At 40.3% G+C, this 16,546-nt stretch overlaps 1 protein-coding gene across 1 annotated transcript in view; it reads left to right on the top strand.

The window, feature by feature from the left end:
- The first annotated feature begins 3,649 nt into the window (after nt 1-3,649).
- Nucleotides 3,650-16,546, top strand: part of llgl2 (LLGL2, scribble cell polarity complex component) — a 68,483-nt gene continuing 55,586 nt past the window's right edge. The window contains exons 1-4 of the mRNA XM_023341298.1: nt 3,650-3,856; nt 12,922-13,041; nt 13,741-13,838; nt 16,424-16,505. Of these exons, the coding sequence (XP_023197066.1) occupies nt 12,967-13,041; nt 13,741-13,838; nt 16,424-16,505 (255 nt within the window). The 5' untranslated portion in view covers nt 3,650-3,856; nt 12,922-12,966. The remainder of the gene's footprint in view (nt 3,857-12,921; nt 13,042-13,740; nt 13,839-16,423; nt 16,506-16,546) is intronic.

Raw genomic sequence — 16,546 nt, 5'->3', positions numbered from 1 at the left:
GGGAATAGATCAGTGGCTGATTTTGCCATTGATTTTCGCACCCTTGAAACAGAATCAAGTTGGAATGAACCAGCTCTTAAAGGAGGTTTCCAACATGCCCTGAAGGACAAATTGAAAGATGAACAGGCATGCTGAGATGAACCTGACTCTCTAGATGAACTAATTAAGCTAGATAACAGAATTAGAGATGGATCCCCACCCTCAAATTCCCGGCCTTCTCTGCCTCCCATTAGGAGGGGTTCTCCCAGCCCTGACTCGCCCAGTCCCCCAATCCAGAACCCACCAGAACCCATGCAGTTAAGCTGAGCCCGGCTAAGTCCAGAGGAACGGCAGCGCCATATATCCTCAGGTTGTTGTCTTTACTGCGTCTCCCCTCAACATTTCATCTCCTCCTGTCCGGTTCGCCCAAAAGCCTGCCAGTAGGTCTGGGGGTCCTGGCGGGCAGATCTAAAGAGAATGATTACCTCCGGCTAAGTCTTCCTGCTGTTCTCACTATCCAGCATGATTCCTACCCCTTCCAAAGCCTTTGTAGACTCAGGTTCTGAGCAAAATCTCATACACCCTGATCTAGTTGCGCAATATCAAATTCAGGCATTACTTTCCCCCCTGCAGGTGGCTGCCTTGGACGGTAGACCTAAGGCCAACATAACCCACCAAACTGACCCAGTTTCTCTCCACATCTCTGTCAATCACCAAGAGCTCATTCAATGCTTCGTGTTTCCCACTAAGGGTGCCCCTCTGGTTCTTGGGTTCCCCTGGCTGTGCAAACACAACCCCCACTTTAACTGGGCCGATGCTTGCATTGACTCATGAACCCCTTTTTGTCTCAACCAATGCCTGCAATCTGCTAAGCCATCTCTGCCTTCAGAGCCGCCCCAACCCATTGGTGAACCCGATCTAACTAATGTTCCTAAAGAATACCATGACCTCCACTGGGTATTCAGTAAAGATCTCGCCCAATCTCTCCCTCCTCGTTGCCCCTATGACTGCTGTGTAGACCTTCTTCCTGGAGCCCCACTTCCTTCCAGCCGTTTGTTTAATATCTCTAAGCAAGAGAGGCAAACTATGGAACAGTATATAAATGACTCACGTAAAGCAGGTCTCATTCGTACCTCTTCTTCCCCCCTTGGTGCAGAACTCTTCTTAGTGTCTAAAAAAGATAATACTCTCCAGCCATGTATCGATTATAGAGGGAATTCTAGCGGAATTCTATTACTGACATAGACAGACATCTTCTCACGCTCAGAGAAAACCATGGACCTTACCAGAGGGGCCGCATTTCATTGGATGATGTCCATTCTACGTGGTCACCTGCGTGGCCGTCTCACAAACACACGCTTCCCGTTAGCTAAGTACAGCGTAATGGCAGAACTGATACAACTTCTACACCTTGAAGCCTTTCTGCTACACAGTCTTACGTTAGCTAAACAGATATCAATATGCAATGTGTACTGTATCTGACATACACTAAAGATTTTATTTTAGCAAAAAAGGCTTTGGACTAAACTGTTACTCGTGTTAGCCACTCTAGCATCAAGTACAGCTAGTCAATCAACCATCGCTGTGTTCAGGGAAGCGCTGATTAATAATCGAGAAATAAATATCAAGCCTGGAAACCTGTTACGGCGACGATCTGGAGTCAGGTTAAGACCCCGATGAGGATGACGAGCATGCAGTTGAGCTTCCCTGAGACGGTTTCTGACAGTTTGTGCAGAAATTCTTTGGTTATGCAAACCAATTGTTTCAGCAGCTGTCTGAGTGGCTGGTCTCAGACGATCTTGGAGGTGAACCTGCAGGATGTGGAGGTCCTGGGCTGGTGTGGTTACATGTGGTCTGCGGTTGTGAGGCCGGTTGGATGTACTGCCATATTCTCTGAAACGCCTTTGGAGACGGCTTAAGGTGGAGAAATGAACATTCAATGCACGAGCAACAGATCTGGTTGACATTCCTGCTGTCAGCATGCCAATTGCACGCTCCCTCAATGCTCGCAACATCTGTGGCATTTTGCTGTGAGACAAAACTGCGCATTTCAGAGTGGCCTTTTATTGTGGGCAGTATAAGGTACACCTGTGCACTAATCATGATGTCAGATCAGCATCTTGATGTGGCACACCTGTGAGGTGGGATGGATTATCTCAGCAAAGCAGAAATGCTCACTATCAAACATTTAGACAGATTTGTGGACAACATTTGAAAGAAATGGTAATATTGTTTATCTGGAATGAATTTTAGATCTTTGAGTCCATCTCATGAAAAATGCGAGCAAAAACAAAAGTGTTGCGTTTATATTTTTGTTGAGTGTATATTTCATAAAATTTTAACAAACAAATGGCTTCTACCGTGATAATTATGTGAAATGAAATTAATTATATCCCAATTTCAGAAGATTTGCCTTTACTTTTACAGAGCTCTTTGGTTCCTTCTATCAGTCTGTAGCTTCTCATATTGAGGTCATCAAACCAAATTTCAGATCTACCATAACTGACTGACACCTGCTGACCTCAGGTTTGCAACTAGCTTGTGACTGAGAAACCAGTAACCTCCTCCCAGATGATGATATGAACTTGTTAGTTCCTCTGTCCATTGTAGTAGTTGATATATTGTGAAAATCCGGTAGAAATGATGCACTAATCGAGTCATGTTTACATAGAAACAACGCGCTGCGAGGCTTTGTTTGTGAGACTTTCGGTCGCGTGGGTCGGTTGTGGGCGGAGCTTGGTAAGGTCCATTGCGAATGTCTTGGAGCTCTGCGTGCGAGTAAAACGGGGAGGCGATGGGTGACAACACGAACAGAAATATAGTGAAGTAGAAAGTACAGATACTTACTGTAAACTGTAGTGGAGTAAAAGTAGTAAGTATCCATGATTATTTCTTAAGTACAGATACACGAAAAATTGTACTTCAGAACAGTAATGAAGTACTTGTACTTCGTTACTTCCCACCACTGGTTTTACCTTAGTATATGTGGAAAACAATTAGTTTTATGTTCATTTATTTTGTTTTGCTATTACTGTTTAATAACAAACCAGTAATAACAAAAGCTCACACACTTTAAATTCTTTGTAAATTTATTTGTAAGACTCTGGCCAGGGAGTCTGCCAGGGTGCAGACACTGGGCGCATTCCTTTACAGTATGCCTGCGGATGACTCGGGCAGTAATGACACATAATTAGGGTGGAGGAAGTTTTTATTTTGAACGGAGGCCCAGCCGAGGGCCAGAACAGTCAAAATAAATAAAGTTTATTAAAACATTTGCTGCCAACCTCTTAATCGACCACATCGACCTGTGTGGTCGATTACTAATTTATCATTGAGGACATAAGAAATTAGCGTACAGCCTGTAATGTATCATGTAAATTAGTGCACCGCCTATAATTTATCAAGTCCTCCAGATTAATTTGCTTTATGCATCATTTCTGTCAGTGTTCGTATTTTGGCACTTGTCTTTGATGGGGGTTTATCTCTCCTCTGAAAAAGGGTGAAATTGTGTGCAAACCACACCTATAAGCCTCACTAATATCCTCGCCGGCTGAAAAATGGAGCGTACCCACTGTAATTTACGTATTTCCGCCTACCTGTGGAGCTGTTTCCGGCTGACAGCGAAGCTCCACCACTTAAACTCTTTCTGTGGAGCCAAGTACACCTCGCTGCAGCAAACAGAATGGGGCGGGTCCTTCTCTGTGGGGCTGGATCGTAAGGCGGAAACAGGATATGCCAAGTGAACGTTGGCCTGAGGTGTGTTTATGTGAGTTTTAGGGCCGATTTTGAAAAAGTTAAATTTAGCCTGGCAGGATAGAGCGGTGGAGACAAAGTATTCAACTCCTGTCTTAGTTTGACAACAGTTGGACTTCTCCCGGTGAGTATACTTTTCCTTGGGTTGTGGGGAGTCTTACGCTGCTTCCTGGCAAGATAAGGTCGTGGTGTGGCTGTAAAAGCAGAGAACTCAGGTGTGATAGGAGGAGGACATGGCTGCTGTTCGTTCAGGTGTTAAAGTTTGTGGAACTAAAGTTGGGTTCCTGCTAAGGCCGGACTTGGCTCCCTCCTCAGCGGTATGCTGGCTAAAGTTCCAGCAGCAACAACTTTCACCTGCTTAATCTATCTCCGTCACATAGAAAGAAGTAGTAAAACTAAAGTTAATGTTTTCAGACTCATAATTAGCTAGAAGTAGTGTCTTTGTGGACAGAAGATAAAATCTACTTCTCGGTTGTGGGTTATTAGACCATTTGTTTTGGTGGGGTTTAATCCATTCCAGCTGTCAAAACGGTCATTTATCGCAGGAAGACTGAGCGCTTTCTGAACAACTTTTGAATTCCAGCGGAGAAACCAACACAATGGTAAAAGTTTGTCCACTTTGACCTGCAGAGGAAAGCGGGAGCTTTTACCGGCTGAATAAGAGTTCCTACAATTGTTGCATAATGACGGAACCGTCTAACCCCTGTAAGGTGTGTCTTGGCTCATCAGCAGGTGTGTTATTACCACTGCCATGTAGTTCCATACAGGTTAGGGAGGAGCCGAGGACTAGAAAGCTTTATTGGGTCACCATTCCAGAGAACTCCACGTTAGGCTTCTCATATAGGGTTGGTAGAGGATGAGAAGCTAAGTAGCTCTTACAGGTCTTAACTCTTGTGTGCTTTTTATTTTGGTTTTATTCTATTTGCTGTCTTATTGGTAAAATTGTAAAACACTTTGGTCAATTTTTTAATGAGCTATGTAATGTGTCAATACTAAAGCAGTTTAGTATTGAGAATTTGCTGAAATGATAGCAGGATCCACTGGCCGCCTTAGGGGTTTGTCCTTCCATTTTCACCTGCTGCAGGTGAACAAAGAACCTTTGTCAGTAGACTGAGTGCTGTTTCAGCTTCATTGTAAGGGTCATCTGAAATTACCTTACAGAACAAAATAATGACAACTACCAGTAGGCCTGTCGCGATAAACGATGATAATCAATTAATCCTACGATAAATTAAAGCTATCGACGTCATTTTAATTATCGGCATTATCGTCTCTTCTGACCTTTTTCTCTTTCAGCTAATGCGACTGAATGAAAAAGGGCTCAACTCCGGTGCTCTCCACTGACTCCTCCCTTCCTCATTTCCTTAGTGTAAAGCCCAGCGCTGCGCACACTACACGATCTTAGAGCTGTCAGCCGATTGTCGGCCCATTTTCAAAACCTGACAGACCACACATTACCCGACAGAAATCGGGTAATGTTTTCTGTCGGTTCGATCGGGTTCGGTCCTGCCGTGTGGTGTCCAACAATGGGCACAAAATAATGGCTACAAGTCCAGTTAACTAATTTTAAAACCAGGCATTAATCAATGCTTTACTACAATCTACCTGCAATGCATGTGGCTAGTGTCAGCGTAAAGTCCTGACTGAATGAAAATCATTATAACCTATTTACGTCAGTTAACGAGGAACAGCTGAAAAGTTATGGGGTTTATCAACTGCGGTAGCAATTTCGCTCCGACTCCTCCCCTTGTCATTTCTATATTCTTTGCATGTTGAATAAACATTAATGTTGTTTCCACATATCATCTCCAATGTCCGCTGGACTTCGGGTTGCGCCGTGTCAGCTGTTTGGGATTCCTCTCTGTAATTTCCCCTCATAAAGAACGGAGGAGAATCCACGCTTTCTGATTGGCTACCTGTCACATTCAACAGGCTGAGTTAAGCTCCCAGTCGGGGAAAACCCCTGATTTAGATCGGAGCGGCAACGATGATCTACCATAACACACCACACAATCTTAGAAAGACCAACGTGCTAAGATTGTCATAAGGGGAAAAATAGGAACAAAAAATCGTGTAGTGTGAACTACACACTACACGGGCACATCAAGTAGTCAGATGTGCCCGTCTTTTCCATTTAAATCTAATTATTACTGAAGGGCAACATAATATACAGACTTCATAATCTGCACTCTTTTGGTTGAATGCAGTATTTATTTCCACTTTGGCTTTATGTTGTTTAGTTTTTTTTCCAGTACATTTTTTGTTAATGGAGACTGAGAATCCATTTTATTTTTGTTTTTGGTTGTTTTGTTTATTTTGTTTATCAGTTTCAGTGTTTAGTGTTCTTTTGAAAATAAAGTGTATCTATCTTTGGCAGGAAATTGCATGCATTATTACTACGTCATTTCCATTGAATCAGTGTAAACATTTCTTCAAACAATATTATCATTTATTGCAATAATTTTTGAGACAATCTTTCAGCAAAATTTGTTATCGTCTATATACTGCCTACATACTGCAGCTTTAACTTCACTTAGGAGAGGACAGGCCAGGAGGGACGTGGGTTAGAGCTGCTGCTATCTGACTCATCTGTTAAGAGTGGTAAAAGGTACAGGTGCAAGTTAAATATATGAATATGTTGGAAATGTTTTTCCTTTGTTCATTGAATGCTAGTGAAACGGAGGCAAACAATAGTCTGTCGCTAAGCTAACTACAATGCCACAGCGAATGCGGGCTGTAATCAAAGCTAAAGGCGGTCCAACAAAATATTAGAGAGTGTGACCATTTTTTGGTGGTGACTTTTTTTTTGGCCAGGCAGTGTATATTAAGATGTGTTATCGCAGTGGCAATTTCAGGTTAGGTGGTCTGTGAGTGTTTCTTAAACGGCTTAAGTGGTCCTCAGCCTGAAAAAGTTTGAGAAACACTGCTCTAAGATGCATTTCTATGTACAAGATTAATAAGTATGGCGTTCGGTGAACCCTCGCTATAACACGGTTCACCGTTCACGGCCTTGCTGCTTCGCGGAGTTTTTTGTGCAGTTTTATTTTTCTTCACAGTGCATTGTGTTCTGCGTCCTAATTGACTAAACAGTCTCCGCGCTTCTTCTCTACCTGTGTACCAATCACGTTACGGCATTTAAATATACGCAATACAGCTTGGCAAATTTTGGCAAATATTTTTGCCCAGAAGAAAAAAGCGACAACAACTACCGATAACTATGTTCTTCTCTCAAAAAAACACACCTGCACTACAGGCTTCAGGAGAAATATGCCACTAGAGAGCGGAGTGAGGCCTCAGCGTCACAGTCAGAGGAACAGTGAAATACGCAAGTCACAATTTGTCCTACTGTACTTCGTATTGATGACTAAAATTATTATTTTACTGTAGTTATTTGTAAGAACGCGTTCCATTTGTTAAAAAAAATGCTTAGGCCTGAAAACAGTTTTTGTTCTTTGGTTTCAATGTAGAGTATTTAATTATGCTGTATAATAAAGGGAACTACTTCACGGATTTCGCCTTTCACAGGTTCTTTTGGAACCTAACCCCCGTGAAAAACGAGGGTTCACTGTATATGCCTCTAAACAATCATTTAATGCCCATATTAACCATGTACTACAGAGCTGCTACATCTCTATGAAGAGACTGTAGTAGCTCTCTAAAAATTTAAATATTGTGTAAAAGAGCAATATTGTCATTTTCTAGAGATTCATTATAACAGAAAGTAGAATATTTTGAGCTAATTTTGCAATTTTAATATATGTGGCTTAGAGCTAAAGAAAACCCAAAATAATAAAAAAAACAACCCAATGTTGTGTTTTGCAGCAAGCATCAGCATTGTCTGCTGACTGAGGGCTTCCCTAACAAGCTGTTTGTATGTTAAACCTATAAGTAAACTGCGGAATCTGACAAATTAATCTACTGATATATTTAGGACATTTGTTTTATGTAGTGAGTGAGATTACTATCTGAAGTGTGGTGTTTTTGCTTGTTCTGCTGACATCTTGAATGTCCAGAGTAAAATATGACAAACCCAAGTTCAGTAACAATCGTCTTGTTTTTAGCAGTTGCCTCAGTCTGCTATCCAGTTTAAGGATGAGATCAGTATCGAGTCTGATAATGATGTCAGATCAGCCCATCTCTAGGAGGTTTGGAATGTGTTGACAGACTTAAGCAAAGAGAGGGTGGGGCCTCTATTGTACACATCCTTTTATGCATCCATCCATGAATCATAGCTAATTATACAGGTTCTGGTGCCCATCTCTAGGGGTCATTGGACGAGAGGCAGAGTGCACTTTATGTAGATTAAGCAAATCTACATACCTGTATAATCATAGCTAATTATACAGGTTCTGGTGCCCATCTCTAGGGGTCATTGGACGAGAGGCAGAGTGCACTTTATGTAGATTGCCAGTCCATCACAAGGCAACATAGAGACAATTCAAACATACAAGGATGCCATCATACCAAAGCACAGTTTACCAGGGCTCAATTATTCTAGTAGTCATGTTTGTGAACAGTGGGAGGAACCCATAGAGAACCCTTGTATCCACAGGGAGAACATGCAGGAAGAACTCAGGCTGGGACTTAAATGGGGACCTTCCTGTCTCATTTCAGCAGTTCAACCATGCTCTTATGTCTTAGTGATGAAATAGATACTGGTTTCAATGATTAGCTTTCATGGAAAAATGTAGAATTAATATTAGTGGGCATACTTTTAATTACACCGTTATTAATTTTTCACTCAATATTTCCAACAATACTTGCATTTTATATTGTAATTAAGTCATCACTATGATGGTTGCAAAAGTTTGTACATCATTAGGCAAATCCACATTTCATTTTACTGCACCCAATGATTGGAACACTTTGCAATAATAATATCAAAGGTAACACTAACTTCAACATAAGCCTTTATCAACTCAGTTAAAACTACAGTATTACTTTTAAAAACGTAATTGTAAATATATTACAGTACATTTAGTCAGTATGGATATGGTTGTTTCCTTATATTTGACTATGTGAAGTGTTGGCTGTGTGTGGAAGGGGTTAAGTCAGACTAAATGTTTAAGTATAACTTTATGATGCTGGTTTGTTTTTGGATAGAATATCTGAGCAACCCAAGTACTGAAGGCCTGCTTCACTGAAAGTGAGCTTGTTCACTCAGGTTGCAGTCTTAGCACGATATATCAGGAGGGTCTTATTTTTAAAAAACTGAAATGCATTCCATCATCTGACAAAGTCTTTTTGGTTACTGTTCCACATAAGCAGAATATACTCAAATCATCCTATCATGAATAAAGATCACAAATGCCTTTTGAACATTCAACTATTTTTAGGCGGTCATTTTATGTTATGGGTTGAGTGGGGCCAGGGATGGAAAGACAGAGATGTATGTAATGTTTATTTCAAAAAGCCTTTTGGGATTTTTCAGAACAGTTCGAAATTAGTCAGACATGAATGTAATTGCATGGATGCTGATGGGTTTATCAGAGACCTGGTTGAGAATTCTACCTTGGAATATTTTTTAAATCTGGCTAAGTTGGAATAGTGATGATGTTTCTTGTGCGTAATATGTATGAGCCTAACTAATATTCATCTGCAGGTATGTCGCATCTGGTTATGCTTTTCTAGGTTCTTTATATAAATTTCTGTCTTTGTTGCTAGCTGTTTTGCTGAATGCCTCTTTAGCATTTTTATGCTCTACTTAGGACCTGAGAGGTGCTTTCCTCCTCTTAGGACTGTGCTTATCTACCTCTGTAAACAAAGAAACTTTCTATCTTAAAAAATGTTAGTCTTTTGTAAACTGATATTCATATTTTAAATCAGACATTTGCTGGCTACTCTCAAAAAGTTAAATTCATTTTAATTGACACTTAAGATAAGGGCTTTAGAGAAACTGGACTAGCTATTACAACAGCCAGTCCAGTCTTGGAGTAGAGGAATTACTTATTTCCTGATCTGGACTTTCTTGGACTGGAATTTTCCAAGAAAGTATTTTAAATGCTTAAACACTGTTGTTAACTGCTTCTCTACTGGACCTGGTCTATACTGGAGTCGGTGTTCTGACTATCAGTGCTACCTCGTCAGATTTCCCTACCGTAACATGGATAGATGGCCAAGTCTGTCAGTGCTACGCATCCAAAACTGCTACAGCCATGTTTACACACCGAAAACTATAGCAGGTTGTGTTAATGTTAAATACATTGAATAACATTATTTGAGTGACGGGACTGCAGTGGAAGCTTAGGAACAATTTATATACACAGCCAAACCACAAGAATATCACTTCCTTCATCTGAATATCCTACCCGTTTAAAACGAAAAGCTATGGATTGTGCACTAGTCCTTTTATTAGAATATCTTACGTTTTTAAAAATATGTTAGTGTGAGGTGTTTGTAAGAATGAAACAGTGTCAGACAGGAGAAACATGTTGTTGAAATTAAATTAAACACAGACAGCTACAAATACTGATCAGGTAATTTTTTGTGTGTGCATTAATAACTTGTATGACAGATTTGATCAAATGCAGCGCAGTCACAAGGTGTCCACCGATAATATACACTAATATTACACCGCTATTACACAGCTTCAATCTCAAATAACATCGCTACCAATGTGCTCTATTTAGCACGGTTTAATAAAAAGAGTCTTATTAAACTAAAATATTTTAAAGTATAGGGACAGGGTTATAAAACCAGGTATGAATAAAATAAATTAAATAAAGCTTACCTTAATCTTCAACAAAATATAACAGATGAAACAGAACTTCCACAGGTGGAATGTATTGATAAGAAATTGCTGAGTAGGTAGTATGTGATGTAGCATCAATGTGCACATGCGCATTACCACACGGTAGGACAGATTCATGGGTAGCATAGAACACCGGTCTAAACTGGACCATGCGTTTATCTTCACTCAGATTTGCTTTTGCTGCCGATCGTCCAGCTCACGTTCAGCTCCAAATCTTCCTTCCGTGGTATTAATGAAAAACCAACAAATAAACTGAGGGAAAAAAAACTTATTTAAAATGTGCCTATTGATGTGGATTGTTTTTTTTTCAGTCACATCGATTACGCCAACAGTATCTTCACAGGTCTGTCTAACAAATCAGACAGCTGCAGCTGATCCAGACACTGCTGCTAGTTCTGACTAAAACTAGGAAGATAGAGCACATCACACCAGTTCTAAAGTCCTTCCACTGGCTCCCTGTAGCTCACAGAATAGACTTTAAAATACTGCTGTTAATTTACAAATCACTGAACAGCTTAGCGCCACAGTACGCTAAGATCTGGTAGTGTTGTATCAACTTTCCAGACCTCTCAGGTCTTCTGGTTCAGGTCTGCTCTGCATCCCCAGAAGCAGAACCAAAAGAGGAGAAGCAGCATTCAGCTTCTATGCACAACGAATCTGGAACAAACTTCCAGAAAACTGCGAAGTTGCTGAAACACAGAGTGCCTTTAAATCTACGTAGTCTAAAACCCCACCTGTTTGGAGTTGCCTTTGAAGCATAATCGATTTAAGAATTTAACGATGGCACTTGACTTAATGTAATGTTTCAGTTGTTCATTCTATGTTAAATGATTTTGTATCTTTATGATGTAAAGCACTTTGAAATGCCTTGTTGCTGAAATGTGCTATACAAACAAAATTTTATTGATTATTCTGGTCTACACTAGAGCTGGTTTATGAGCCACATTATCAGATGTGATGAGACATTAAAACGTCTAGTGCACGTCTCAAGTTTTGTCTGATCCTCCATCTGTTGTATTGAGTTTACAGAAAGATTTATGGTGGAGGAAGGCAGTTTTCCAACATGACATCATTTGTGCAAGCTAATGTCTTTAGGATCATTACAATCATGTGATATGCTGATGAAGATGTGTGGTATGCTGCAGGGTAGTAAACACAGCGTTTACAGCAGCATATCTAACACTAGTTAGTTATAAATGGAGTTTCTGGGTTCACATGGCAGCATGTCTGCGTGTGCAGCACATTGACCTTCTGAAGTTTGACTCAACAGAATATATGGCAGAAAGGGAAGCTCAAACGAGCTCATGTTCTCCAGAACAAGCTTTTGTTTTTACCGGGTTTGTCTTAAAATAAAGAAATCAAAGTGGAACTAACTCAGGAATGTTAACATTTTCTTTTTTTTTAAATTTTATCTTTATTGATTCTCAAGAAAGTATCATTTACATGAACTTAAGCCTCTACATCACAAGACTAACGTCAACATTTGAAATCAGGTGGGCAAGTCGACCATTGCATTATAACAGTCAAAACAAAAATGCAACTTCCCTTCCCTGAGAAAGATTATAAAGCAGGGAGTAAAGAGAGTGTGAAAGAAGAAACCAAAAAAAAATTAAGTTAGAAATGTAAAAAGCAAACCACAAAAAAAAACATCAATGAAAAACATAGAATAAAATGATTATGAAGTATGGCTGTCATAGGAGAGTGGATTGTCGAGGAGATTTAGTCAAGTTTAGTCTCTAAAAATGAAATCAGATCTTTTAAGTTTTACCTAGTCTACCCAAATCTACCACCACTGACAGAATTGTTCAGCCTTGTGATTGAGAGAGGCTGTTATTTTTTCCATTTTATACATGTTAAATGTTATGTCGATCCAGTCGTCTAAAGTTGGCGAGGGAACACCAAGTCCAACGTTCACATCCATCAAAGGGGTCTTCAGGCTGCGCTTTGTCTGGTCCCTCACCTAGGACCTGTCTGCCTTGGGTGACCCTACCTGGGGCATAAAGCCCCAGACAGCATAGCTCCTAGGATCATTGGGACACTCAAACCCCTTCACCACGATAAGGTGGCAGCCCAAGGAGACACTGATACGTGAACTAGAAACGTATTTGTACAGGTTTTCATGTCAAACCCAAGATGATGTCATTTATGGATGAAACGATTAATTTGGTTAATCATGATGTATCGATTATTAGAATAATCTACTAACTTAGTAATAGTATTTTGGTATACAGACTCAAAGAAAGACCATCTGCTGAAAGAGCATATTCAGAGAACTAAGCCAAAGCTTTACATAAATATAGATTGCATTTAAGATAAAAAAAAAAAAACCTTCTTTGTCTGTAAATCTATTCTACCCAGAACTCAAGTGACCGTTTTAGCTTCACATACATGTACACACGTGTAAACATCTTTATTTTTTTCCATTTCATTCCTCATAGAGTTCATCTTTGGTGCTGCGGGCTCCAGGCTGCTGCTGAGGCACCATGAAAAGGTTCAGGCGACATGGAACTGAGTCCCAGCGGGATCGCCTCAAACAGGAGCTCTTCCAGTTCACCAAGGCAAGTTCATTCTTTTCACCACTGACCTCATTATCAATGGTGGAGGTGAAGGTCATATCATCATTTTTTTCCGAGGGTTAATTTGCATGTGTTGATGAGTTGAAATGACAAGTAAATGTTCAAAGATCAGATGATTTGATAGCTTCCAGATGTGGAAAGTCTTAATTCAGTTCCTTAATGCATCAGCTCATTAAGTTTGCATGTGTGAGAATATTCCAGACATTATTAATGTCTAATCCCTTACTAACAGTAAGTGACTTTACAATGCACCGAAAGTGTAACCTTCACTTTCACTGTTTTATGAGAATATTGTTTTATAATCTCATAAAACACCATTTTCTATGAAAAAATGGTCACAAGAATCGATCTACCAAATAATTCCTGATTTTAGTCACATCTTACCTCATAGCACACAATCCTTTAGGAAGGCTAATGTAACAAAACTAAAACCCTCCAAATAACATGTGCAACCTTTCAATACAGTACCAGACATGCACTACAGGGCCATGGGGTCACTGGGCAGACAAACTAAACTCCCATTAATCTTTTTATTCTATATATTTATATTGATACATTTTATTATTACTTATTTATTTTATTATTATTGGAGCCTTGCAACAAAATTTCATTTAATATGTACACTTAAATGTACATTTGAATAACAATAAAGTCTGTCTGTCTGTTTGCTGTCCTGTGCAGACTGTGGAACATGGATTCCCCCACCAGCCCAGCGCTCTGGGATACAGTTCCTCTCTTCAGCTCATGGCCATTGGAACTCGCTCTGGAGCCATCAAGCTGTATCCCTCTCAGAAACTCTGATGCTTCTTTAATGGGAAGGACATTGTGCTAAGACTGAACCGTGTGTTGCAGCTCCGCTCACTGGCACTCATTTATCAATATGCAGTGCAAACTTGCACACTAAAAGGAATAAAGGACAAGTTACAGGAGCACAAGCTGGCTTAGTGGTAGAACGAGTTAGCCATATATAGAAGCTACAGACCGCAATGCAGTTGTTCCCGGTGTGATTTCTGGCCCAGCTGCATTTTCTGCATGTCTTCCCCTTTTCTCTCTGCCCTTCTGCTTGTTCACATACTAGTAAAGAAAGACTACTTGAGCCATAGAATCTTAAAGCAAAAGTTAGAAATGTCTGATTTATCAAATCAAGCGTACACTGGCCAGTAACTGCTTACAGACCAACAGTTGCAGTAAATATAAGGTCAGATCTGTATTTACTTATTGCCGCAGTGGCTTTGCCCACACAATCTACAACATGAATGAACAAAAAATGATAAAAATAGAGATTTCTATGAGACATCAAACTGACAGTGCGACATGATTATTGGATATTAAAATACAAATAAAAGCTAAAACCGTAACTTGCAGTAGATCTGCAACTTGTACATTTTATATCTTATTTTATACACTGCCTGGCCAAAAAAAAAGTCGCCATCAAAAAATGGTCACACTCTCTAATATTTTGTTGGACCGCCTTCAGCTTTGATTACAGCCCGCATTCGCTGTGGCATTGTTTCAATAAGCTTCTGCAGTGTCACAAGATTTATTTCCATCCAGTGTTGCATTAATCTTTCACCAAGATCTTGTATTGATGATGGGAGAGTCTGACCACTGCGCAAAGCCTTCTCCAGCACATCCCAAAGATTCTCAATGGGGTTAAGGTCTGGACTCTGTGGTGGCCAATCCATATGTGAAAAAGATGTCTCATGCTCCCTGAACCACTCTTTCACAATGTGAGACCCATGAATCCTGGCATTGTCATCTTGGAATATGCCCGTTCCATTTGGGAAGACAAAATCCATTGATGGAATAACCTGGTCATTCAGTATATTCAGGTAGTCAGCTGACCTCATTCTTTGGGCACACAATGTTGCTGAACCTAGACCTGACCAACTGCAGCAACCCCAGATCATAGCACTGCCCCCACAGGCTTGTACAGTAGGCACTAGGCATGATGGGTGCATCACTTCACCTGCCTCTCTTCTTACCCTGATGCGCCCATCACTCTGGAACAGGGTAAATCTGGACTCATCAGACCACATGACCCTCTTCCATTCCTCCAGAGTCCAATCTTTATGCTCCCTAGCAAACTGAAGCCTTTTTTTCTGGTTAGCCTTACTGATTAGAGGTTTTCTTACGGCTACACAGCTGTTCAAATCCCAACCCCTTGAGTTCCCTTCGCATTGTGCGTGTGGAAATGCTTTTTCGTTCACAATTAAACATACTCCTGAGTTCTGCTGTTGTTTTTCTTCGATTTGATTTGACCAAACGTTTAAGTAATCGCCGATCACGATCATTCAGGATTTTTTTCCGACCACATTTCTTCCTGGAAGACGATGGTTCCCCACCATCCTTCCAGTTTTTAATGATGCGTTGGACAGTTCTTAACCCAATTCTAGTAGTTTCTGCAATCTCCTTAGATGTTTTCTCTGCTTGATGCATACCAATGATTTGACCCTTCTTAAACAGACTAACGTCTTTTCCACGACCACAGGATGTGTCTTTTGCCATGGTTGTTTAAGAAATGAGGAGTTACTCATTGCATCAGCTGGGCTTAAATAACTTGTTGCCAGCTGAAAGATAATTGCCTTTGAAGTACTTATCCAATAGGAGGCTTGTACCTATTTGCTTAGTTAAATCCAGTTGGTGACTTTTTTTTTGGCCAGGCAGTGTATGTCCTACCAAGAAAAAAAAAGATTTCATTAGAAATGCAGGTAGGACCCCATCCAGCATGTGGACAGTTTGAGATCCCTCAGACAGATCAGTGCATCACATTATAGGACATCAAATAACTCCAACATTGATCCAGAACGAAGTCCAAAGAATCATTTCAGGCACTTCCTTTGACAATTTTTTCAGCTGATCCAAGATCACTCATCTGCCTGAGTAACTCCATGCAGTAACTTGTGTGCAAAATGTGCACTTCTCAGATATTCTGTCGAAAAGATATGCTGACAAAGAAACCAGCTTGAAGAGCACTTCCTTTAAGCTTCCTTGTTTACAAAAGGTAGGCTTAGTCACAGCTTCCTAAAAATATTTCCTGTATTAGATTTTCTTACCTTTTGTAATCGGTCAAAAGTAACTCCAAATTAATGCATTTCTAAGTCTTTGACTGCTCAGCGTAATCCACCTTTGGGAAGAAACTGAGAGTAGAGTTTTCTCCATTGGACCGAGCCTCTGATTGCTCAGACGATCTACTAGGGGGTAGAGTTCAGTCCCCTTCACACACAACAAAGGGGATTATTTCACCAAATGTTATTTATTAATAAAAATATTTAGACTTTTATTGTTCCATGAACCAGAACCATGAATGAAACGTATTGAGTGCACTTCCTGTAAATTCAGACTGTCCTTAACTGGAGCGCAGGTACGGCGCTCCTGGCGTGGAGTTTATGGGTCTCCATGATGAAAATGCTGCCGTCACACAGGTGTTCTTCATGCCTCATCAGGTACAGTAAGGAAAAATAACAGGCAGAGCTTATAGCAGACA

The sequence above is a fragment of the Xiphophorus maculatus genome, chromosome 10 (assembly GCF_002775205.1).
Source record: "Xiphophorus maculatus strain JP 163 A chromosome 10, X_maculatus-5.0-male, whole genome shotgun sequence".
Classification (NCBI taxonomy): domain Eukaryota; kingdom Metazoa; phylum Chordata; class Actinopteri; order Cyprinodontiformes; family Poeciliidae; genus Xiphophorus; species Xiphophorus maculatus.
Note: the sequence above shows the minus strand (reverse complement) of the source record. Positions and strands in the feature narration are given on the sequence as shown.